General features: G+C 26.5%; 2 protein-coding genes across 5 annotated transcripts in view; one reads left to right on the top strand and one right to left on the bottom strand.

Annotated features, from left to right (window-relative positions):
- Positions 1–8391, top strand: part of LOC103575830 (synaptotagmin-5) — a 35781-nt gene extending 27390 nt beyond the window's left edge. For 3 of the 4 annotated variants that reach the window (XM_053737665.1, XM_014444475.2, XM_053737669.1), the window contains exons 3-10: positions 1142–1205; positions 1471–1711; positions 5155–5367; positions 5521–5616; positions 5740–6016; positions 6928–7161; positions 7252–7416; positions 7500–8391. In XM_053737665.1, coding sequence (XP_053593640.1) covers positions 1142–1205; positions 1471–1711; positions 5155–5367; positions 5521–5616; positions 5740–6016; positions 6928–7161; positions 7252–7416; positions 7500–7688 — 1479 coding nt within the window. In that variant the 3' untranslated portion in view covers positions 7689–8391. The remainder of the gene's footprint in view (positions 1–1141; positions 1206–1470; positions 1712–5154; positions 5368–5520; positions 5617–5739; positions 6017–6927; positions 7162–7251; positions 7417–7499) is intronic. The other variant, XM_053737672.1, reaches the window with a different exon arrangement.
- Positions 8392–14875: 6484 nt separating this feature from the next.
- On the bottom strand, positions 14876–23092 carry LOC103575829 (caseinolytic peptidase B protein homolog). The gene is made up of 10 exons (XM_008555794.3): positions 22542–23092; positions 22428–22480; positions 16880–17069; positions 16555–16805; positions 16391–16481; positions 16099–16306; positions 15893–16025; positions 15582–15794; positions 15195–15492; positions 14876–15122 (listed from the first exon to the last, which is right to left on the bottom strand). Exons 1-10 carry the CDS (start codon positions 22897–22899, stop codon positions 14977–14979), a joined length of 1941 nt encoding a protein of 646 aa, XP_008554016.3. The 5' UTR covers positions 22900–23092; the 3' UTR covers positions 14876–14976.
- Positions 23093–26480: the final 3388 nt, after the last annotated feature.

Genomic DNA, 26480 nt, shown 5'->3' with positions numbered 1-26480 from the left:
CTTTTCATACTGATCAATTGTAGGAATGTGCGATAAGTGTTGGAACAAAATGAAAAAAATTCGACAACTTACGATTAATTATAATTTTTTGAATAATCGATGTAAAATTTAAAATTATTTGTCAGTTTATGAATTCGATTTGAATTTGAAATATCAAATTTTAAATTCACAAAAAAAAATAATGTTGATTTTTAAAATAAAACCTAAATAACATGGAGAGAAATGTCAAGTAAATATGCCTATGCAGCATAGTAATAATTACATTACTATATTGTTTGTATAAGCAGTCACATAAGAGCGGCAAGACACCAATTATAGAGTAATGTAAATATTACCGTGCTACATAGGCATATTCACTTGACATTTATCTCCGTATAGTAAAATGAAGTCAAATACGAAATATTATTTTAATTTCCTTGGAAAAGTAATAAGCTAATACTTTTTTTTTCATACGATATTTCGTTACCAATCAGAGTTTTTAAATACTCAGAAATTAATTGTGTTCGATTATTTTGGTTATATAACTTTCATTGACATCGATAAAAAATTTATTTTTTTAACAAAATATACCTTTAAAATATAACTTTATATACATGTGTATCAGGGTGGTTCGTTTCAGAGCAATATTTTTTTTTTTCAAGGTGCTGATTCAAAATCTTGTAGAATATATAGAAAAAAAAATTTGGTCAAAATTTGAGCCCTTAACTACTATTTTTAGAGGTCGCCAATTCATTTGCCAGTTTTCCCATTTAAATAACATACAAAAATCATTTTTTTACACTTTTCTTTATTGCAACCTGTGAAGAAATTTTTTTTATACTTAGATCATAATTTATTCTCATAGAGCATAAAATTCTCTAAAAAAAAGTCTGTCACGGAAAAATTATCTAACGAATATTTTTATTACGAATTTATGAACATTATATATATATATATATATATATATATATATATATATATATATATATATATATATATATATATATATAATGTTCATAATTGAAAATAAGTTACATAAAATGTAAAATAAGCATCAAAATTTTATAAATAATTGTCTATTATTCGGAATATTTCTTTGAGCTTTATATAAAATTAATGATTTATTGAATACTAAATATAACAATCTATTTTAATATTTTAGGAATTCAACGTAGCAAAGGAACATCACGCAATCCAACCCTCGTCATCAACCATTGGCACTGAAGGTAAGTTATTATATTATATAAGTTGTCATTTCATTATTACGTGATCGTTTTAATATTTCATGTCCTGATGATAATCTTGATAAATAAAGGAAAATTAAATACAACACATAAATTATTAAATTGAAAGTTTATTCGGAAACTTGATTAAAATTTAATAGTATGTATATCAAGATTAATCAATGCACTATCTACATTTTAATCTATTTTATAATAGGTTCGATTTATTGATTAATAAATAAATAGTACATTATTATTGTTTGTATAGGCCCAGGCTTACCACACCAAAGTCGAAGTTACCCAACCAGCGGATCATCAGTTCAAGGTCCGGGAGGTCGAGTTCTCGTTAGGAACCCATCTGTGAGCTCACAAAGCTCTTTAGAAGGTGCGTCCAGTCCATCAACGCATCGTGGATCATCACCCCAAATTCGAGCCTTTGGACCTGATGGTAGACATCATCATGATTTAGTTCACGCATCATCTTCATACCCACCCAGTAGAAGTTCCAGGTATAATTTTTAAAATTTTATTGATGTAAATACAAAATTCATTGCAATCAAAAATTTTATGTAAAAAAAAATTTATTTATACTCAATTTTACGCCAAATATTTGCGTTTCTTTATTAAATTAATTTTTATCTTCAACAAAAAATTTCCTAAATCAAAAATCTTTAAATATTTAAATAACAAAAATACAAAAAAATTTCAAATAAAAGAGTAATCGCGCTAATTAGAATTGTATTAATATAAAGTTCTTTACTCTATTTGGATTAAATTTTTCATAATGATTTTTTAAAAACTTGGTGATTTTTCGTGATTTCAAATATTTTTTTTACTAAAAATTAAAACTTATCTTGGTAAAGAGTATAAACATTTAAATATTCTTGAACAAATTTGTAATTATAACCTTTGGTAGATATTAACTTAATCCTGAAATTATAGTTAATTAATCTAGAACTTTTCGTCATTAATCATAAATTTATTTGACATTGACAATCATGGAAGACATTTAACTTGATATAAGAATAAAGAATTTCAACTTGAGAAACCACTTTGAAAATGTTTTGCACTATATAATAAAGCATTTTCTTTCTATGCTTATATTTATAATGATTAACCGGTTGATAAAATAATAATGAAAAATGAGAAGTCGTGATTATTTAAAATTTATTAAAATTAATTAGTGAAAATATTTTAAAGGTCATGCTAATTAATTATAAGGACTAAATATAATAATAAAATAATTTTTCATTCAAATCTAGTGTAAATCAGATAATGATGAAGCAACTATCTATCGGACTTTTTAGAGTGTCATCTGAAAATTGAATAGTGTAAAGACTGTGCAATCAGCTTTTACGGGACACTGAAGCATGACGATCCATCTAGCGTGTAATTATTTCTCGTGACATTTGAACAATGGATACACATTGTTTTCATCTACTTGATAAAATGTTTATATTATTTCAAAACAATTTCAATTTAAACGAGAAAAAAAATTTCGGGCTACGACCGTCCATCTAAGCGTTTAATTATTTCTTGTAGCTTTTGAACACTGGATACTGTTTTTATCTACTTTTGACAAAAAAAAAATTTCCGGAGCACCGCGGTCTACTTCTAAGAAATTATATTTTATAATCTATTTTTGTTAGTTTTAGCTACCTTACGTACTTCAATAGTATATTTATATTATATAACTATATAATAATGTATCAATATATTTTATACACAGAAAAAAAGGATTTCTTGGCGGAAAAAATTTTTTCTTGTTTTAAGAGAATTTTACTTGACCCAAGAAATTTTTTGTACTATACAGTGAAAACAAAAATTTTCTTGGAATGAGAAAAAATTCTTTTAGAACAAGAAAAAAATTTTTCAGCCGAGAAAAAAATTCTTGAGCCAAAAAAAATTTTTGTCTTCAATTTATAATACAAAAATATTTCTTGCACAAAGAAAATTCTTTTTTTCTGTGTAGTGACTGTTTTTATGTAACATAAAACCGTTTCCTATATTAAAGCAGTAAAAATTACTATTTCCTGTAGGAAAATTATTTTTTTTTTCTCCGTATGGTTTAATAAAATTTTTAAATAAAATTCAAATTTATTAAATTGTTTTCTAATAATAATGTTTTTCTATTGTTATATTTTACAAAACTTTTTATTTAATTTTTCTGATTAACTAACTGACTAGATTATAATAGATTTTATCAGTGTTTTTATAGTAAAAAAACATAATTTATGAAACATATATGTATATTTTATGAATAGAAAGCTTGCATTTTACCTTTGATACTCTGTTTTACTTCTGAATTCTCAGTAATTTCGAATTTACAAAAGAATTATGGAAAAATATATAAGTAAACTTGTTTTCCTCTCATTCATAAAACAATGATTATCATAAAGAGAATAGTTAATAAACTCTTGAGGGTCATTAAAAATTATTTAAGAATTTCTTTGCTTTTGACTTTTCATTAATTCTTTTTCATGAGATTAATGAGAGCCTCTATTTGAATTTTGTAAAAAAATATTGAGTTAACGCATAAAATTCAACTTATAAATTATAGTATATAATATAATGAATTCAGAAATATAATATATTTTATTTTTAGTTATATAGCAAAGAAAATAAAAAAATAATTATTTAATATTCCCCTGGTATATTTACGTAATTTTACACTCGGATACCTTGATGTTATATGTAAATATGCATTACTAATTAAACGTATGAATTATCAATGAACGAACTTTAGATTTCATAAGAGGGATTGATGTCATACTAAAATATTAAATCATAAAACTGTTATAATATTTATAATATAACGTATATTTATATTTATAATATTCAACAATGATCAAATGAAACAATTAAAAAAAAAAAGCAATAAATATTTTAACGTAATATCGAATTCTGACGGTTATTATTTTATAAATAAAATATAAAAAGTTTGTTTGTCAATCAAATTACTTTTTTCTCTTCATTATTGATTTCTTTGATCCAAGCTTCAACTAAAAAGTTGTTTGTTCTCGAAATCGAAATAAAACTCCACAGTGAAAAATGACTAAAATTTTTTTTAAATCATTCTTTTTTTTGTTCTCGTTGAAATTTCATTTGATTTCGGCATATGCGTGACTAAAGTACACGAGGAAAACAAGTCTCGAATATCTATTGATATTGATTATGTTTTAGTATAAACACTAATGCTGATATCTGATAGTAATTTGAGATTCCATATGGAAATTGACAACAATAGTACATACGCTTCAAATAATAATAATTATGAAAAGTTGAATAATCAATTGAAATTTACACGGAAAAAATGGAGATAAAAAATGTACGAATTTTTATCATGCTGTCGACCAAATTCGGAACAGGAAGTTGACTCACCAAAAACTGATTATGCCGTACTATAATTATTATTTTGAGCCTCTAAAAATTTTTCATTCTACTATAACTCGATGATAACTTTTACCATAAAATTCTCTCCGTGTCTTAATGAATAATATGTTTTACTTGCTCATTGCTCAATTTAATTTTTTTAAATAATTAAGAACCACTAAAAAATTTTTAAGTCTAATTAAGGTAAGAGACCCAGTGTACCCGATCACTCATGTACTTATATGTCTATGTTTATCAAATCTTACTAAGTACAGATATACTAGTACATGGGGTAATCAGGTACTCGTCCCCTGATCGGGTACTAGGTCTTTTACCTTATACCTTTTTTTTTCTTAATTTTTTAAAATTATTACTACCGAAAAAAAAATTTATTATTTTTACACATACTATACATATATGACCACAAATTAAAAATTAACAGATACATTTTCAGATATAATTGAGTGGTAATACGATTTTACATTTCCAGATTCATTGAAAAAAATTAAAAATATAATAAAATATTTCAAATATGTCAACACTTCAATAATGATTGATATTAATTAATAAATTATAAAAGGTCACCATCGCCAGCAAGAGCTTCATCTTTAGATGCTCGATCTGCAAGCCCTGCAAACTGTGCAGGAAGTATTCATAGTGGAGTAGCATCACCATCACAAAGTTCATTATCATCTTTGGCAACAGTAACAAGTTCAGCAGGCGTACTACCAGCAAAACCAGCAAGCCGTTGTCTTTCACCACTCTTGATTCCACCTCCAAGAACATCTATAAGGTTAATTAATTACAATAACTTCTTATCTTACATTTATTTTTTATTATAAAATGCTCATATTTAAAATATAAATATTTTGTGATACGTACTCCTTCGGGTGTAATTTCTATATTCATTGCATAAATAAACCATTATTAATGTTTATTGTAATAGCGATGGAAGCCCAGCGCCACCAGCATCTCCACTGGGATCTCTCCAACCAGATCTATATCAACGTCGCGATGGTCCACTTTTCCTAAGCGCTCGGAGGTAAAAAAAATTTACTAATGTCTTCCTTTAGTTATATTTATATAATACTTGAATTACTATGAATTAATAGCTTATATTATTTATAAAATAACATCAAATTTTTAAATTATGTATAATCATTAGTAGAACTGGTAAATGTATGGGTCGTCTTCATTTACGTTTGAGCTACGATTTTGACAAATCAGATCTACATGTTCATCTAATTGAAGCTCATGATCTTGCCGGAAGCGATCAAGGAGGTTTTAATGATCCTTTCGTTAAGCTTACTCTCAGTCCGGAAGTTGACAACAGGAAACGACAGACTCATATCCATAGGAATGATCCAAATCCGTTTTTTGATCAACACTTTAGATTTCCCGTTAGCTATGATGAACTTAAAGAAAAAACTCTCGTTCTTCAGGCAAGTATTAAAAAAAATTTTAAATATGCGAACCGGTTGACATTGCAGTCCAGCTCCAAAACTTTTCATGATTTTATACATATAAACTACTGCTGCCACGACAAAGAAAAAATTTAGAAATAAAAATTCCGAATTTCAATCATTTTTGATATTTTCAAAATTCGTGAGCGACCTCTTGAAAATTTTTTATCGAGCTGATTTTTGGAGAGGCTTCTTAAAACATAGTAAGCCGACAAATTTTCATAAGAGACTCGAAAAAAAAAGAATAATCGGTTTTTTTGGGCCACCCTAATATACATACACTCGGATACCACTTTATAATATCCGTTTAAGTCAAATTTGACTTGGTTTTGGCTTAATTGGCTCAAATTTGAGTCAAAAAATTAAATTTCTTGAAAACTCGATCGAAAATCGGACTAAAATCAGTAATTTCCTTATTTTTTTTTTAATTTCCAATTGTCTTAGCGAGTAGTTAACAAAAAAATAATTAATTATTTATTTCAAATATAATGTTAAGAAGATGTTTCTCAAAAGATTTATAGCAATGTAGCACAAGTGCTTTTAAAACTTTACTTTTTTTTTTTTTTATTTTTTTCTTACAATCGAATTTTATTTTCTCTTAAACTTCGCTCACCGAGTATAGATAAAAGATATATATATATATATATATATGTATGTAGACATCAATAAAAATAAATTTACTCACATACTTTATTTGAAAGACTTTAGAAATATATTGAACATAAAAAAAAAAAAGATTTTTAAATAATGTTTGAAATAAATAATTTTATATCTGTTGACTAACAAAATGAATTTTGTTTTTTTTAATAAAATTTTCTTAAATAAAACAAGTAATTAATATACAAATAATGAATTTAACTTGATAATTTTTATTTTCTTTGTGTATAAAGGTATTTGACTATGATCGTTATTCGAGGAATGATGTAGTCGGTTCAGTACGGGTTGCAATGGAAGAACTAGAACTTGTTTCATCGACCTCACCTGTAGAAGTCTGGGGTGAGATCGCTCGAGAAAAGAAAGCGCCTGAGGACATACAAGAAGTTCTTGTATCTCTATCCTATTTACCAAGTGCTGAAAGACTTACAGTGATGATACTTAAAGCGAGAAATTTATTTCCACCGCAGGTAAAAAACGTATTATTTGATTATCATTCTTTGACTATTCAATTTAATTTATCTATATTAATGATATTAATTAAAATTATTTATATGCAGAAAAAAGAAAATTTGGATCCATTCGTGAAGGTCAGTCTGTTGTCTGGTGATAGAAGAGTCAAAAAAAAGAAGACCGAGGTAAAAAAAGCAACAAGAAGTCCAGTGTGGAATGAAGCTATGTCTTTCAATATTCCTGCTAGTTCTTTAGCATCGTCCGCGATTGAAGTAATTTATTGATATTTAATTTAATTATTGATTATAATATTTAGTTTTTTAATAGTTGTAACTATATAATTAATATTTAATAGATTTGTGTGCTGGATGCCAGTAGTGAATTGGGTGGTAATACTATCGTTGGTTCGTGTATTGTTGGACCAGCAACTAGTGGAAACTTTGCCGGAAGTGTACCGGAAATGGTCAATCAAAGCCGAGAACATTGGACAAGTATAACTCAATCACCCAGAAAAGCTATTGCTATGTGGCATGTACTACATTAACTTTATTGTATTTAATTATTATTGGGATACATTTAATACGAATCACTTATTTCAAATTTATCATTGCGAGTACATATTTACACTGTAAAAAATTAACGAAGTGAATGCGGAGCGAATGACTTAGTATTTATTTAATCCCCTCGGAATAAAATTCACTCTAAAGAGGACTTTATTTTAATATGGAAACTCCGATCCGGAGTGAAATTAATTCCTAAAGGGAGTTTATTTTAATATTAAAACTCCGAATCGAAGTGAATCTGGATTTAACTAAAATCTAGAACACTTCGAAATCGCTTTGCTAAGAAAACAAACTCCCTATTTACTCCAAATGCGGAGTAATTATTTTTACGGAGTAAATTTGGATTTAAATAAAATCCGTAATCACTCTGAATTCAGTCTCGATTTTTTACAGTGTATTATAAATCTATATTTGTGAAAATAAATTTAATATAACTTGTAACCTGATGTCGGTTGCACAAGATTAATACCATCAGCCACGTTGTACTAAATATCACTTTTTTTAATAATTACGTTTAAAAACGATAAAGCATTTTACAATAATTATTTTAAGGCAATTAGGGTCAATTTAACCAGTTTATAATACAGATACGAACTTAAACTGATTGAGTTTGGTATTGATAGTAAGTAATTATGAAGAAGAAATCAATAGTTATAAATATATCTATTCAAACTGTTAAAAATAAAATGGCCAAAGAATTTATGCTCCAAAAAAATAGTTACATTTATTAATCTAATAATTATATCAATTAAATTTTTTAAATGAATAATTATAATGATTCAAAATTTATTGACTGTTTTTTTTTTTAATTGAAATCTAATTACTTTTATTTTATTCCTTACAAGCAACGTAACTATCTCATTATTATTCATTTTATTTTCAAGACGTGGTGTTGGAAGCAACCACACAGGTCCATTATTTCATGACGAAAAAGGTACAAAAGAAGTAAATTTAAAAAAAAAAAATTATTTCATTCGTTAAGTATCTAAAGTGTTATGAAATATAATTGGTAACTATTTTTTTTTTTATTTTTTATGCATGAATAATTCAATTTAAGAGAACAAAAAGCAGGCCATTTGAAAGAAAATAATGTTAAAAAAACTTTTACTAAAACTTTAAAATACTCAATGAAATAATTGGAATGAATTTAAAATTTTGAATCTACATATAAATATATATTTGGCCTAAATGGAATAAGCCACGCTTATATTGTTATAAAAAAAAATTATAAATTTTCATAATAAAAATAATAATATAGTATCAAGGATAATAATAATAATAATAGTAATAATAATAATACAAGCAAAGCAACGCAAAAATGCATAATCTATATAAATTAAATAAATATATCTATAAAAGGTGCGTCATTTCAGAGCATTTTTTTTATAAGTGCTTCTGTAAAAAATCATAGTTTACCATGAAAAAAAATTTTCGCGCAAGGAAAATAACTTTACGTCGATGACAGATCTGGCTCATTGAAAAATTCGATATCCCATTGAATGGATCAAATAAACTGATATATATTTTTTTAAGAAATTGAATACTCTATCATTATTTGATTAATCTACCCGTTCATAAGTATTTTCAAGTTTTTAAGTACAATAAATTTCGATATTATTTGACTTTTTTGGCGAAACTATTATTAAACTTATAACAAAATGTGATAGGACCTTTTTTATAGACCACTTCATCTCCTTCAAATTATCTCTTAAAAAGTTTTCGAAATTCCGATACGCTCGTTAGTTATTTGTATTTATACATCATAAAATCGTTAAAATAAAAATTTTAAAATGTTTTACGTAAAGTTTTTTATTTATGATTACCAAATCATTTAAAAAAGTTCATGTACCCATTAAAGAAGAGATCGCAGATTAATATTATTTACTTTCACTTAGAAATATTTGTTGAATAACGGGAACATTTTTATCAAAGTTCAGTTAAATATTTCTAAGCGATAATAAATAATACCAATCAGTGATTGTCTCATGAACAAGGACATTAATTTTTTTCAATTATTTGATTATCATAGAGAAAAAACCTTAAGTAAAAATATCTGCAATTTTTATTTTTTCAATCGATCAATCAGAACTTGCTTTTAAAGAAATTTATATTTACATAAAAATAACTAAAGAGTGTATCGGAATTTAGAGAAAATTTTTAAAAGATAATTTGTAGGAGATGAAATGATCTACAAAAAAAGTTCTATGACATTTTGTTACAAGTCTGATAATTTCGCCACAAAAGTTAAAAAGTATCGATATTCATTGTAGTTTAAACTTTAACTTAAAAAAACTTATGAACATATAGATTTATCAAATAATGATAAGAGACCTTTTTGTAGAGTATGCAATTTCTTAAAAAAACATACATCAGTTTATTTGATCCATTCATCTGTTAATAAGTTAGAAAAAGTCATAGATTGAAAAAAAAAAAATTGTCCCTTGTTATTTAAATAGGAAATAAAAGTTTTCAATGAGCCAGATCTGTAATCGACATGAGTTCTTTTTCTTGCGCGAAAATTTTTCTTTTCGCACCCTAATATATAGATATATATTTATGAATTCAAATTTTTTTCAATAATGCGTATCGTGAATATGATCAAATAAAATGTTATTAAAGTTAAAAATTTTATGAAAAATATACTATTATTATATACAATATATAAAAATCATAATAAACATAATTATATTAATAACAAAAATAAAATGATTGACTATGTCTTAATGATAATATATATATATAAATAATACAAATGAAACCCAAAACGCTTAATCAAATTTTTTATTGTTTTCACTTTTAAAGAAGCAGTGCGCGATTAGCTCAGCGTCGTGAATGCCTCAGCCATTGAATTAAACAGTTAAAATTAAAGTCTGATTTTTACACAATCTTGAGGAAAAAATAATAAACAATAATACTTATTGAATAAATGAATGAATAATTTATAAAATAATAAAACATAAGAAATCATGTGAAATACTTTTCGACCAAATTCGACTTGACATATCAACATTGACTTTTTTTTATATTACAATGTTTTAAAAATCTAGCTGACTTCCTTAAAATATTTCATTATTTAAAACTAAAAAAAAAGTTTGACTCTATGAAATTAATGTGTAATAATTTCGCTATACATTTATCACTTATTAAATTGAATTAAAATAAATTATTGTATCAATATCAACACTGAGATCTATCTTTTGGAATTTGTTACTTGATAAATCTATGGTAATTTAAAAATAAAAATTGTATATACAATTTTCATTATTACTAAATATTTAAAAATGTATTTTGTTTTTACCCATGCGGCAAAAAAAAAATTTGACTTTTTGTTAAATTTAAGTCGACAGTCAGTCATCATATTACCAATTGTAAACTTACAGTTAACAAAATGTTAACTTTTTTTTACCGCTTAGGTAACAAATATAGAAATTGTTTATTAAAATAAATTCATTAAGAAGAAATTATGAACTTAATTATTGAAGGTAAAAAAATATTTTAGTAACAAAATTTAAATTATAACAAGATAATATCAGAGTGATTAATTAAAACAAACAGAAAATAAATCAAAACAACAAGATAATTAATAATTATTTTTAAAAATTTAATATACTGTTGAAATAAATTTATGAAAAGTATAAATAATCTAACTAAATCCTTGATGAGGTAAATATATAAAACTAAAAAATTAAAAAAAATGAAAAATTATTAAAAATAAATCAAATTTAAATAAAAAATATAGCATTAATAATTATCAATAATTGTTGATTAACTCTATATATTATATAACAAAAATATATATTAATTTAATGAATAAATATTATTCGACAATTGCTAAATTAACAAAAAAAAAAAAGAAAACAAAGTTTAAATAAAGTAAAAGTAGGGTAGGTGTCATTCCGACAGATGACTATTGGACAGAATCGTTATTACGTATATTCCATTTACCTAGATCCTGCTTACCCATAAGTTGATTGCCAAAAATTCAGATTCCCAAGTAGCATAAACAACTTTAAGATGTCATAAAGATGTTTTTTAAAAGGACAAGACAAGTTTCCTTAAATAAAAAAAACGCACGGATGTTGGTCTAGAAGTCATTAAAAATTTGTGTGCACAGAAAATAAAAATTTGTTGAAGCAAAAAATTTTTGCTCGTCCTAAGAAATTTGTTAGTTGAGTTATAAATTAAACATCATGTGCAAAGGGAATCTATCCTAAAAGGACCACTTCTAATTGGGATTATAGTAATCAAACTCTGGGTAAGCGAGATCTAGGTAAACGGAATGTACATAATAACAATTTTGTCCAATAAACCTGTCTCAATGACACCTACCCTAAAAATATTATGTTGGAAATAATCGAATTGTAGAACAATGCTCATATCAGTAATTCGAGCAAAGTCCGAATCTTACACTTATTTAAAAATATACCAACAGTATTTCTGTAATTCTGTCTAAAAAATTATATACATATATTATACGCTATGAAATATATTAAAAAAAAAATATATCTATTTATATTTAAAGTCTATGTTCTTATACAATAAACTAACAAAGAGCAAAAAATTATATATGAAAAAATAAAATATTGTTCTAACAGTGAAGTTGATCTCAACTAGTCCAGTACATACAATTACAAATGCACACGAAAGTACCTAAAAAAAAATAAGTTTTATTGAAATACATTATTCCATTTTCTATAAGTATCTTTATCTATTTTAAGAAATATCATTATTCTTTATGAATCAAATAAATCAAATGAAATTTTTAGTTTCTTTGAAAAATTTTCTTATATATCGAGTCATCACCCGTCGATTTATATTACACTAAGTATATACTTATATATACATTGTATTCTAAAAATGATGTATTACCAATATTTTCTTGTTATGTATCTTTAATCATCAGTTTACAATAAACTTAAACTTATTTACATACTTGAATAATTTTATTATTACAACTATTACAATAATGATAAACAATTAATGTTTCATATTTTTGTATCTATATAAATTCATTCATAAATATTACTCAATTACTTATAACTTATAATAAATAAAATTGTACATAAAATATATTTACGATTTGGATTCTACATTTGCTATAAAAATTATTTAAATCTTACAAATATTATTATTTAATTTTTACAAATAAATTAAATAAATGTTTGTACATTACACAAAATAATGAATAATAGTAAAAAATTAATCAATCAGCAATTTTCTATATTAAAATATAAATAATATTTTTTTGTTCAACTGAAATATTTTTCCTTCTCTCTGATCATCTGTCTTAACGTCAGCAATAAATCCAATCCGTAAATCAGTTTTTTGATTAATAAGGAATAGTTTTTTAACCCAATCAATCGATATAATCATATTAAATACATTAGCGTGAGCAATGTCAAGCAAGTTTTGACGGAACTTAAAAATTCAGTATAGTTTTTAATATAATTTGGACTCCGATTTTTACGTTTAGTTAATAATCTCCATTCATCATACAATTTTTTAAATTTATCTGTAGCTCGATAAGCGTTCTGAATAGGAAATTGCGCTCTTTTCCAAAATATGAGAACTTTCTCAATTACTGCTTTAAGTCTTAGCCGTACATAACAAATCCCCAAGTTTCAGATTTCTAATTACGCTTTAAATATTTATGGGACTCGAATGATGACAATCTTCCGAGGAAGTTTGTCTTCTGCTTTTTGTCGGAAGCTAAAAAAATTGGTATGATAATAATTATTTAATAAATATTTAGAATTCTTAAATTCAAGATTTCGTTAGGTACGGGCGAGCCTTAATATCATTACTCACACTTGAATTCAAAATACGAGTATGAAAAAATAATACTTTTAAAACTTGAAGTTTCGAAGGTAGTTTATTACAACATTTTGAGCATCAATATCACCAATAAGGAATATATATTTTGATGTAATGTTGGAATTTCCATAATATTAAAATGAATCAAGTGACCGAATAAAGAAAATTAAAACTATTGATATAAACAATTGCCATCAAATTAGTGTTGCCGAAATCGAAACAACTATTAGATTTTTCACAATAGAATAGAATCGACTGAAAACAATCGATTATGGTGATTAATCGTGCCAAAGAGCATTTAACGATCATTAGTATTTATCTTCACTAATAGATGGAGCTAATAAAAAAAGTCTTCAATTCAAAATTTAAAAAATTGTTAAATTCAATGAACAGTCTTCAAAATTATAAACAAAACCCATATAAATAACAGAAATGATTGAATATTTTTTTAATTGTCGACTAACACCAAAAAATTGGAAGAAGAAAAAAAATGAAATTTTTTTTCCGATTATACCTTTTTAAATATCATACAAGTAACTGAATTTTTGCCAAGTTTCAAATTTTTTCATTAATTGTTACCAGAGGTATGAATATGCAAAGTTTAATTTTAAAAAATACATGTGCATTCCCATTTGAATATTTTCACATGAATATTTATAGAGACAATCTTTCAATATAATTTTTTTTTTTTTTTGAAACAAGTATTGATTTTAATTTAGAGTTATAAACAATAATTATATTTTTCTTAATTTATGTTATTTTTAACTCAATCTTGTGGCAAGTTATTGGAAAATAAATTTACTTTGACATCAAATCGATGAAAAATTTGACTGCCCAAAAAGTATGTCTATGTTAGTAAATTTTTTAATTTTTGTTTATAAAGTAAAAAATTTTCTATTAGAAATTAAAAAATTATCAACAAAAAAATGTGATTGGTTTTTTGCAAATATTTCTGTAAATACTGACCTATTTGAAAAATTTCAAAAAACTTACTTGTAGCGATTTAAATTTCCTACGAAAACGGTACTCTGTATTTTTTTGAAAACTAAATAGCTGTTAAGATATTTAAAAAATTAGATATAAAAATTTGGAACTGGAAATTGCCTGAGGTCATCTAGACACCATGCGATCGATGAGGATTAAATAATTACTTGAATAACCCTGAATAAAAAAAATGATTTGAAATGATTAAAAACAATTTGAATTGGGTAATATATAGATATACACTTAGCATGGATCAAATCATTTTTCTTAATCAGGGAAGGTTCAAACTTTTTTATTTGTTAATTGATTTTAAAAATAAATATTGTCAAAAATATATTGTACATTCTCCAACCACTAAAAATATCAAATAAAAATTTGATTATTTTATTATAAAAATAATATAACGTTAAATATTTCTACAAAAGTAAAATTTATGGCACAGAATAAATTTAACATTCATATAATCCCCTGTCAAAAGATACCATTGACATTTTTTATAAGATTATCTGTTTCAGCAATGTCAACAAAATCTTTAACACCAGCTGGTCGTACAGATAATGTAATACTGGCACCATTTTCATGCCATTTAGTTTTTAGTTTAACGCAGGACTTTTTACCTAAAATTATATTACATTATTCACAAAGCAATTTGTTCGATGTAAAAATTAATTAATATAAAATTTACTTACCAATTTGCCCACGTTCATGCGCAGCAGCCAATTGATTAACAACACGTCTTTCAACTTCATATTTAATCGAACGCGCACCATAATGTGAGTCATATCCATCAGCTAAAACTGAAAGAACTTCACGATCCCATTTTAATTCAATCATATGCCTTTCTTTGGCTCTCTTTGCCCATGTCTCTAATTCACGAGCTACTAATTTTATTAATTCAGAGCGAGAGAAAGGCAAAAAATAAACGATCTCATTGATTCTACCGAGAAATTCATCCCGACGGAAATGGGCCTTTAGTATCGGCCGTACCTAAAAATTAATAATAAATTTTTAAAAAATTAATTGATCGATTGATTAGAAATTAAAGTATTAATTATATTTTAAAACCGTCTACTAACCACTTCGTCTTTGAAGTTTCGTGAAATTACAATATGTTCTGGTTGCTGATCTTCATCTGAATTTTCATCAAGTCTTTTATTCAATACCCGTTCTGCTTCAGCTCGCAATTGCATCGCATGCTCAGCAATTTCTTCACTTGCAAGGTTTGATGTCATTATAAAAATAGCGTCTTTACATTCTATTGTCTTTCCTTTACCGTCAGTTAATCTACCCTATTATTTTTAATAATAATTAATAACAATATTAAAAAATAAATAAACGATGAAATAAATAAATATTATTAACAATCAATAAAAAATAAGTAATTAACCTCGTCAAATAATTGTAGTAAAACAGTAAGAACATCAGGATGTGCTTTGTCAACTTCATCAAAAAGTACTACAGCATTTGGATTTTTTTTTAATAATTTAGTCAACTGACCTCCGTCATCATGACCAACATATCTGTTAAATTATTTTCGATAAAATAAAATTTATAATTTATAAAAAATTTATAATTAAAAGTTACAAATCATACCCAGGTGGAGCTCCAATTAATTTAGCAACTTCATGTTTTTCCTGATACTCTGACATATCTAATCTTATAAATCCATCAGGTTTATTTTTATGAATATAAGCAGCCAACTGTTTAGCTAATTCTGTTTTTCCAATGCCAGATGAACCAAGAAATAAAAATACCAATGGATGTTCCTCATCAATCCAACCATTTTCTTTTCTTCTAATCGCTATAAATTTAATTATTTATATAATAACATTTATTATAAATACTTTTTCTATTAATCAATAATATTTATAAATTTAAATCTTACTCGAAGCTACAATAGAAATAGGACCTTCTTGACCAACAATATGCTGCTTCAATCTCTGCTCTAATGGAAATCGTCGTCGTTCTTCTGCTTCCTATTTAATAATTAATATGCATTAAGCCTAATAAATAATTTATAAAATAACAAGAATCTAATTGATAATTTACCTTAGCTTTCATTATTTCATCATACTTTTTAGAATGTCTATTAAGTAACTCTTTAATTTCAGTGCTTCTGGAATATTCAACAGCTCTATGTCCCGATTCATTTTCAATTGTTGGATCTGCACCAGCATCTAACAATGCTTGAACGCATGGCATAGAATCAGCAAGTACAGCATAATGTAAAGCTGTAAATCCTTTGAATGAAGCTCTATTATTTAATCTATCAGAAAATTCTTCTTCACGATTCATAAGAACTGTAAAATAAAATAACGTTAACTGTAGTAATAATAAACGATAAAATAAAAATATAATGTATTCAAATTATTACCATCCAAATAATGGACACCCTTCTCCTTAGCAGTTTTATAAACATTAACAAATTCATCTCCTGCATTAACATCAGCACCTTTACTTAATAAAAATTTAACTGCATCAACTTTACCATTAATTGCTGCACATTGTAATGCTGTCCACCCAAAAACGTGCCTACTATTTACATCAAACCCATCAGCTACTGTCTGTAAATAAATATAAATATAATTGTATATTATTAGTATTAATTTTTTATTTGTTTATAGTTTCAAAATACATATGTTTGTTAAAACATTTATATTTATTATAATCAGTACTTATAATTTGAGAATAATTAAAGGCACATCCGATCCAAATCGATAAAAATATGTACCTGAAAATCAGACCATTTTTCGTGTAACGAAGATGAAAAAAATTTATGTAATTTGATTGCTTAGGGGATAATTCTGGAGGTTGGAGGTGGCCTACAATTTTCGGCTGACATACTAGCACTTGTGCAAAACATCACAGAAATCTAGATTCAGTAGATTTTTTACTTTTCATTTTGTTTTTTTATTTTCGTTCCATGAAAAACATTCCAATCTTCAGCTACATATAGAAATTATTTATTGGTAATATTTCGCTGGTTTCATTCAGCATAATCTTCATCAGACTAAAATCTACAATACATATTTAGTGTTTTATTTTTACACAGTAGCTATATTTTCTTTCAATTTAGAAATCGTAAGTTGAATATTCATAATTAAAAACTTAGTATTACAATTTAATGTTTTTTAAACCAGCGAAATATTACCAATAAATAATTTTTATCAATTTGGATAGGATGTGCCTTTCATTATTCTCGTATTATTATTAATATTATTCAGATCGATACTATAAAAAAAGTCGTGTTCTGGAAACGATCGACACGTTTGTCTGCATAATCAGACTATTAAACTCTAAAATATAATTTTTTATATATGTATATTTAATTTTATATATGTATATTTAAGGCGCAAGTGTGATGTTGATAAACGAGTCGTTAGATTCTATATAAAATTATATCAATAGTTTCTGTAACAAATGCTTAAAAAATATCTTATAAGTATTCACAAAGAATAGCTTTAATGTCAAAATCATTAATTATAATTATTCGCAATTGTTATAATCACTTGTTTTACATATTATTTTTTAGTCTCAACAAGTACAACTTAAGGGGACCCGGTGGTCTAGAAACTGAAAATTTCATGATTTAAAAAAAAATTTTTTTTATACCATAAAAAAAATCAAACCTTTTGAAATTTTGAGGGATTATTTTATTGTTATTAAAATATACAAAAATTCTTATAGCTAAGAGCTATTCTTATAGCTAATTTGACTAGATCTGCCATTAATATATTTTATTTATTATAGTCTTAAGAATTTATATTCATTACGGCAGACGTTTTCATGGTGGACACAAATCACCAGATAAAAAAATCTAAGATACTACTCGGTCAGATGTCTATGTATTACGATAGCTGTTTTATATCAATATAATTCACTTAATCACTGAATTTATCAAAATTAATATTCTTTATGTAGTCTAGATACTAAATTTTAAAAGATTGACGATAAAAAAGGAGATATATTACAAAAAAATATTAAATGTTGAAGTATATTGCTAATAACAAAAAATAATCGAAATTTGTATTTTATTTTTCATTTGTATTTATTTAATAGAAGATTTATAAGGCCAGACAAATAAAAAAAAATCATGAATGAATTAAAAAATAAATATTTATATCCATTGACTTCAATCTTTATTCATCATCATCATCTGAATCATGTTTATCGTTGTGTAAGTCGTCATGATCATCCATTAAATCGGATTCTGTAAAAATTAAATGTAAATTGTAAAATATAAGTAATTTGTAAGTTGATTTGAACATATTCGATAGAGAATTGATTTTTATCAACTTACCAGGAATATTGATGATTAAGTCATTCACAAAAGATGGAAGCTGATCTCCTTCAAACCATTTGAAGACAGATGTGTTGTCCTGCTCAATCCAACCATACTCCAATGGATCCAACGTTGTAGGTTGCTTTTTGTATGCATTTTTCCAGATAGTAGAAATATAACGGGCTCTCAGAAATTGTTGGCAAAGTTCAGTCTTACATGGTGGTATTGAGGTAGCATAAAAATTTTGTACTTTCTTGCTGAAATTTTCATTGACGTCTAAAGCTTGGTAGCTGCTGACGAATATTTGGAATCTTCCATCATCAACGTTCTTAGATTTTTTGACATTGTAGAGCTGGCAAGTAAATTGTTGAATAACTTTAAATAAGTCTTGTAACTGGTCCTTTCTTAAATTTTCTTCACCAAGAGTAGCAAATGCTTCTTGAAATACAGTATTTTTTTTCAGCAAAATAAAAGGTCTTTTTTCCCTTTATTAAAGAAAGCCGGATTAAAATCACATTCGGTAAACGTATGGAAGCCGATTAAACTTTTGGCCAACAATTCACCAAGCTCCGTGTAAATTTTTGTGATGTCAATGTATCTTTCATTATTTCCTGTTCCATTGAGCATCCAAATATTGGAATTACAATTCTTCAAGTGTGACATATTACCAATCATTATGATTAAAATATCGGTATCAGAGGCTCTGATAACAATTTTCGACTGCTCAGCGATATTGCAAGCATGATAAATTATTTTCGTATCTGCTTCTTCATATAAAGTACAGCATAAATCCTCAACAATACTTGACTATATTTTCTCATCAACAACTTGATACGATTGATAATTTCGGAAATTTAAATGAATCTTTCGATTGCCTAAAAATGATTTAATTTCCTCACTACACCAATGTTTTTCGAAAAAGTCTACAAGAGCCTCCTTAAATTTTGTATTATTTAATTCCTTTGCAAAATTCGAAGGTCGCACCTGTTCAGGCCCAGAAATAGTATAATCAATCAACGATGCTTCATGTCTTTCACTATCTTTTATTGATGGATATAAATATTGGTCAAAGATTATATCAATTCTTCGGGTGGGATATTTTAAAACCATCTGTAAAAATTTTTTCGAAATACCTCCGAACATTTTGGGAATCTCCTTCATAGAATGGAGGATGAAAAATCCATCAATTAAGAATACATTTGCACTATTTGGCGGTTCTTGATCAATATTTGGTTCAAGGCATTTTACAAGTACAGACTTGTCAGTTTTACAGAAACCACCGTCTAGACGGCATAAAGCTAGAGGTATTGGAGTTATTGGAAATGATAAAATTTTCAAAATATCAATTTGGTGATCCAATACTTGAAACGCCCTTAGGGGCAACAACTTTTTTTTTGCCCGGCATCAAAATTTGAATTTTATCACCAAATTTTTTGTGGATCTTTTCTTCTAAATAGTGTGCGGTAAATATTTATGTTGAATTCGAGCCTTCACTCAATTCTTTAAACATATCGAGATACTCTTTATGTAAATACGTCAGAAAATAACAACGTCCTCGATTTATGACATTCTCTTCAATTAAATTACAAATTTCTCCATAAACGGTTTCATGTATCTCTCGAGAGATGTGCCATGAAGTACGGACAGGACTTTTCACAAATGATCTTTTTTGATTTCTAAAATTTTGTCGACAAACATCATGATAGTATACTTCATGAGAAACAACACTTTGTATTTTTGTCAAAGTTTCATTGTAAATTTCAGTATCTGGCTTAAAGTCTGATAAGATACTTTTTTGAAATTCATTTTTTCTTGAAGTACGTAATCGCTCATTCTTACACTTATATTGTTTTTTTTTTTATTACAAAAAAAACACAAATTCAGGTTTGCTGAAGCCACGGTATCAGAATTCTGAACAGTCAATGATTCTGTTGAATCTTCAAATGGTTTTTCCTCGAACGGTTGATCTACTTCGGCATCAATATTTTTTTCTGTGACATCATTTGTCTCAGGATCGTTTACGTCACTCAAAAGGGAATCTTGTACCATTGTATCGTCAATTATTGAGCTATTAATTGATGTTGATGGTTGTTCAGTTGCAGACGAAGACGTATTCTGTAATAGAACTTTTTTGTCGGCATCTGTCGAAAAAAATTTTTTTTTTAAAGCTGTAAATGCCTTGTAACAGCTACTATGATATCCTGAATCAAAAATTTCTTCCGGTAAAATTATATCGTTGTACTTTAAATTATGAAGTTTTCGTAACCTCAAAATCTTTACACATTTTTCCATAATCGCTTTCGAAAATATTAATAACTTTTCAGTTTTTGCCGTGGCACAAAAAACACATTTCACTTTTTCTTTATCACTCGACATAATGTCAGATATATTAAATAAATAATTTATTTATTTATCACAAATAATAGTCCAATTAACAAAATAAAATAAAGCAACACTGTGTATTTTATTAAATTCACGATACACAAGGCATATATATGAAGGTTAAAGAATATACTGAAAACGGCTGGCAAAAACCGTTGAGGTTGGGGTTATAACAAAGCCCTCACAGGTATAAATCCTAAATTATTCGAATGGTAATAGCTACGAAAAAAATACTATACGCTAGAATGAGTACAATAGTAATACATAGGAGAAAAAACGAAGATAACTATATGCAGTCTATGCATACATCTGACCGAGTAGTATCTTAGATTTTTTTATCTGGTGATATGTGTCCACCATGAAAACGTCTGCCGTAATAAATATAAATTCTTAAGACTATAACAAATAAAATATATTAAGGGCAGATCTGGTCAAATATTTAAAAAAAATTTTTTTTTTGCATTTTCAAAATCGTCTGCCACGATGTTGGACGCGTGATAATGGTCTGCCATTGTTATTTTCCGTCAATAATAATAATATATTTTGAAATACCAAAACGGCAGACGTGGTCAAATGCATTTATAATTAGCCAAAAATCGATACCTGTCCTACCTGAGCAGTAGCCGCGTCCACCACTTCGGGCTTAGTGAGTCCCCACCTCATCTACGATAGGTATAGGGGCCTCAATATACAAAAGCCCAGGTCTGGTCAAATACATACAGGTATCCGTCCACTGGCTCTTAGACTATCATTTTTGACTGTTAAGATTGAACTGTTGTTGATTTAATTTAATTATTTAAATAAAAAATCGGGGACTGTCTACTTGTATTTTATTAAAAATTTAGATATATTTATATTTTTTAATATGATATTTCATCAAGAACTATAGGCATAAAAATAAAGGTTAATTATTATAGAAGCCATAAACGTTTTTAAACGTTCTGATGATACTGAAGGTAGCAGACGAATTTATTTTCTTTTAAATAAAAAAAATAAATGCTGATAGGAAAATATTATGAAAAATACATCTCAAATTTACAAAAGAGAGTTTTATGGAGAGCTAGTTGTAAGAGGTCTGGGAAACTGAGTATAAACCTCTACATTTTTAATTTAATTTTGATGTATTTTTTTTTTAAAGCTTAATAAAGTCTGAGTTTGCAAACGAAATATTGCAATTTGACAATAAACTTAATATTTAAAAAATATTTTGATTAAAATACTTATTTAGACTTGAAAATTTTAATTTATTATAAAATACCTTTTTTAAATCAGTTATATTTCCGTACTGAGCTGCTCTAAAAAATCGTTTCTCTGCAACAAATGAATATTTTAATTATAATAAATAATTTTTAAATAATTTAACTTTAATTACCTTGTGAAAAGTTTTCATGACAATTGGCAACTATCAATCCTATCCCACTTAACACAAAACCCAAATTTTTTAAATTCCAGTTATCTTTTTTGTATTCTTTTTTTCTTGAATTTTTATCCCATGAAAACAGTGAAATATTCAATGACGGACGTGATAAATTATTGTTGATAAATTTGTGTAATAAACATACACAATCGACATTTTTAAATGTATTTAAATTATAAATATAACCTTTTTCATTATTATGTAAAATAGTATGTGATTTCACGTGTTTATGCTTCGAATAAATACAATTATTTAATGATGATACTGTCCTTTTAGGTAATGAATATAATTTATGATAATAATGATGTGACATTTTATTATTTATATGAAATGCAATAAATTAATTTTTACTATTAATAACAAATAAGTATCCATGTGACAAATGAGTGATGTAGAAACTGATAGAAAAATTAAATCATCATACGTAAAGCACTGATTACTACGTAAACTATATACACGTTGAGTCTATAAACACCCTGCGTTAACTCGTTCCAGAGAGAAAATGAACTTCGGAAATCGCTCCCTCTAGCAAACGTTTCTAAACTGCGCATGCGTAAAAAAAAGTGCGAGAATATTCAGAGTACATAGAACAGCCAGAGTAGGATTAAAAATCGAAAACACCCGAGGTAGTCGATTTTACAATTGCCTTTTTGCCAAAACCCCATCACCTTCACCGAAAATTATAATTTGGGTTTTACTCGATTCGGAATAGCATCTATAAAAAATGTTAAACTGGAAAATTGGGGCCGGCAAAAATTATAAAAGCTATAAAAACAATTAAGAAAAAAAATGATGATGGTTTGGTCTTTTGCAAATATTTCAAAAACTGTTTCAGATATAAAAAATCTGGAAAAGGATACTTTAAGAGCAGAAAATTTCCTAAATTAAGACGTACCTCCCGAAACTGTACCGACAATATTTATAATTTCAATTTAGCGGGGAAAATAGGACTAAAAACGATACAAATGCAATGTCGATGATAGCATGAAACTTTTTTAAATTATATTTATTAATTTAAATAGTTATATTTTAAATCGAGTTTATTGGGTGAGCCTTACATTTTTTGTTCCCCTAAACTTGGCTCAGGCTTGATTTTCTGTTTCTCAAGGCTTGGCCAATACTTGATATTTTGTTTCCCAAAGCTTGGAACATGGACATCATCCTAGGCTCTGACCAATGCTCACCCAATGGCTTAGCCAAGGCTCAAAACTCAGGCGTGACGACGGGCCAAAGCCTTCCCGAGAAAAAATGTTTATATATAATCATACATAATTATATATAACGATATATGATCATATATAATTATATGTAAACTTGTATATACATCCATATAGAAATATATAAGATTATATATGATCATATATAATATAATATTTAAACGGAGAAAGTCATATGTAGCGCCATATATAATTATACATAATACTATTCCGAGAAATTTTTTTTATATATTATTATATATAATTATATATAATCTTATATATATATCCATATATAATTGTATACAATTATATATAATGCAATATTTAAACGGAGAGTGTCATATATAATCTTACACACATACCCATATATAATTGTATACAATCATTAGGGTGTTTCAAAAAAAAAAAAAAATTTTTTTTTCTCATGGTATTCGAAAATCGAAAGTACCCAGTTTTTCAATCGGTTGAATTTCATACAATTTTGTGAAATTATTTAATGTTTCCCAAAATTTAATATAAGTTTTTTTAAATTTCAGATCACAAGAGAAAATTAAAAAATTTGAAGAAACTTAATAACATTTTTACTTAAAAAAAAAAAAAACACTCTCTTGAATTTGCTTCGACAACGATATCTCTTAAACAATTAATCCGATTCTGATGGTTGTGGCAGAATTTAACGCATCTTATTACAGATCCTTATAGAGTTAGTCAGATTTTGAAATTAATTTATTAAGTATACTCAAGGTTTTCCGAAAAAAACATTTTCCAAAAACATACACGCATACTTACATACTCGGATGTCCTCGTGAATTCCTAAGACTTAAAACGTCAAGATCTGCTGGAAACTCATTTTTCGAAAAATCGAACAGAAACCAATAACTTCCTTTTGTTTTTAAGTTTCCGATTTTTCTAGCGGTAAATTAAAAATTTAGCTTCTACAATTACCGTTCCAATACAACTTTATTAAAATCCTACTATCCCCTGATTAAAAGAAACGATTCGAAACGATTTGTAATGTTAAACTTCCATAAGAATGGCAATTCAAAAGTATTCAACGTATTCAAAAGCATTAAAAACTATTAAAATTTTTTTTTTTCGAATCGTTTCAAATGGTTTCTTTTAATAAGGGTCATAAGTCTTATTTTCTTGAATTAGTTTCTACGAATCTTAACCAGTTTCAAATCCACTTCAGTTTATAAATATATATACTGGTCTCAAAAATTAAGGGATATAAAAAAAATCCTAATTTTTTGCGTGATTTTCAACATGCTGTAACTTGGTGAAAAGTGGTCGTAGCCCTCGCGGTTTTGATTCGCCCTGGAAACACCCCGGAAACACGATGGATCCACGGCGGTTACACAGTGGGTTTTTTGTCATTTTGTCATTTTTTCCACGTACACCGCGTAATCACCGTGGATACACTGTGGAATCAGGGTGGGTACACCGTGTTACCATCGTGGAAACACCATGTAACCACCGTGTATACACGGTGATAAAATGGCACAAACCCACCCTGTAACCACCCTGGATCCACCGTGATTCCACCGTGTTTCCACTCCCAGGGTGTTTCCAGGCTGATTTAAAACCGTCAGGGAGAGTAAAAATAAAAAAAAAAAAATTGTAACCTCAAGTTTCTAGTTTTCAGATCTAACCACCAACGATATAACACTAATATTTTGGTGTTATTCGATAGATCCAAAAACAGCCTTAAAACTACTATCGTATAGATGTACCGAAGTCAAGTGTGCTACTTAGAAATAGTCATTTTAATATTGTCTTATTTTTAAAAATACAATTTCAATTTTTTTTAACCTTAACAACAAAAGTTATCAAAACATCACTAATAATGAATTGATACATTTAAAAAAACAAAATCGTTTTGACTCATTTATTTATTTATTTATTTTATTTTTTTTTTTTTTGAGATAAAATTTTTAAAAAAATTTTTACAGAAAAATATATTTTTCATAATTATACTTTACTTTGTATTATTTATTGAAAAAACGTTATGGCTTCAAATAAACAAATAGTTATCATTGTCATTATTTTTAATATTTTTTCATGGACTCTAAGTACATATGGCTACTATTATTTGCAAAAATATTTATGTCAATCGAAAAATAACTGTTTACTTCAGAACTTAATTTAAAACATGAAAAAAGGAAATGATAAATATTTAACCGAATATATTGCTAAGCTTTTTTTTTGAATAAACGAAAATCTTTCATGAAAGAAATAAAATTACATCATCAAATTCATCACCTCATTATTCTGCAGACGATAAAAATCTTGCTGATAAAATTGAAGAAACTCCTATCGATGTTTCTAATGAAAAAACGAAAAAATTGAATTCAACTATTGACATATAGATCCAAGGTTTCTTTTATTTATTTCTGTTATAAAAATTGTTGATTCATTAAGGCAATATTCTATTTTCAGTGTGCGAAAAAAAACTATTTTTAATGAGATTATGAATAAAGATATACATGTAGAGTTTATTAGGCTTAATAAATATACCATTGAAATACATTTAAAAAAATTTTATCATATATATTACTAAAAGTAGAATATTGCCTTAATGTTAATCTCAAAAAGTTGATTTTTCTATTTTTTATAAGGTTTCAAAAAACAAATCAATCCCTCAGATGAAGTATACACGGAGAAAAATGGACTTAATAAATGTGCGAATTTTTAT

This window comes from Microplitis demolitor, chromosome 1 (assembly GCF_026212275.2).
Source record: "Microplitis demolitor isolate Queensland-Clemson2020A chromosome 1, iyMicDemo2.1a, whole genome shotgun sequence".
Lineage (NCBI taxonomy): Eukaryota > Metazoa > Arthropoda > Insecta > Hymenoptera > Braconidae > Microplitis > Microplitis demolitor.
The sequence above is the reverse complement of the archived record's forward strand: the minus strand, read 5'-3'. Positions and strand labels throughout refer to the sequence as shown.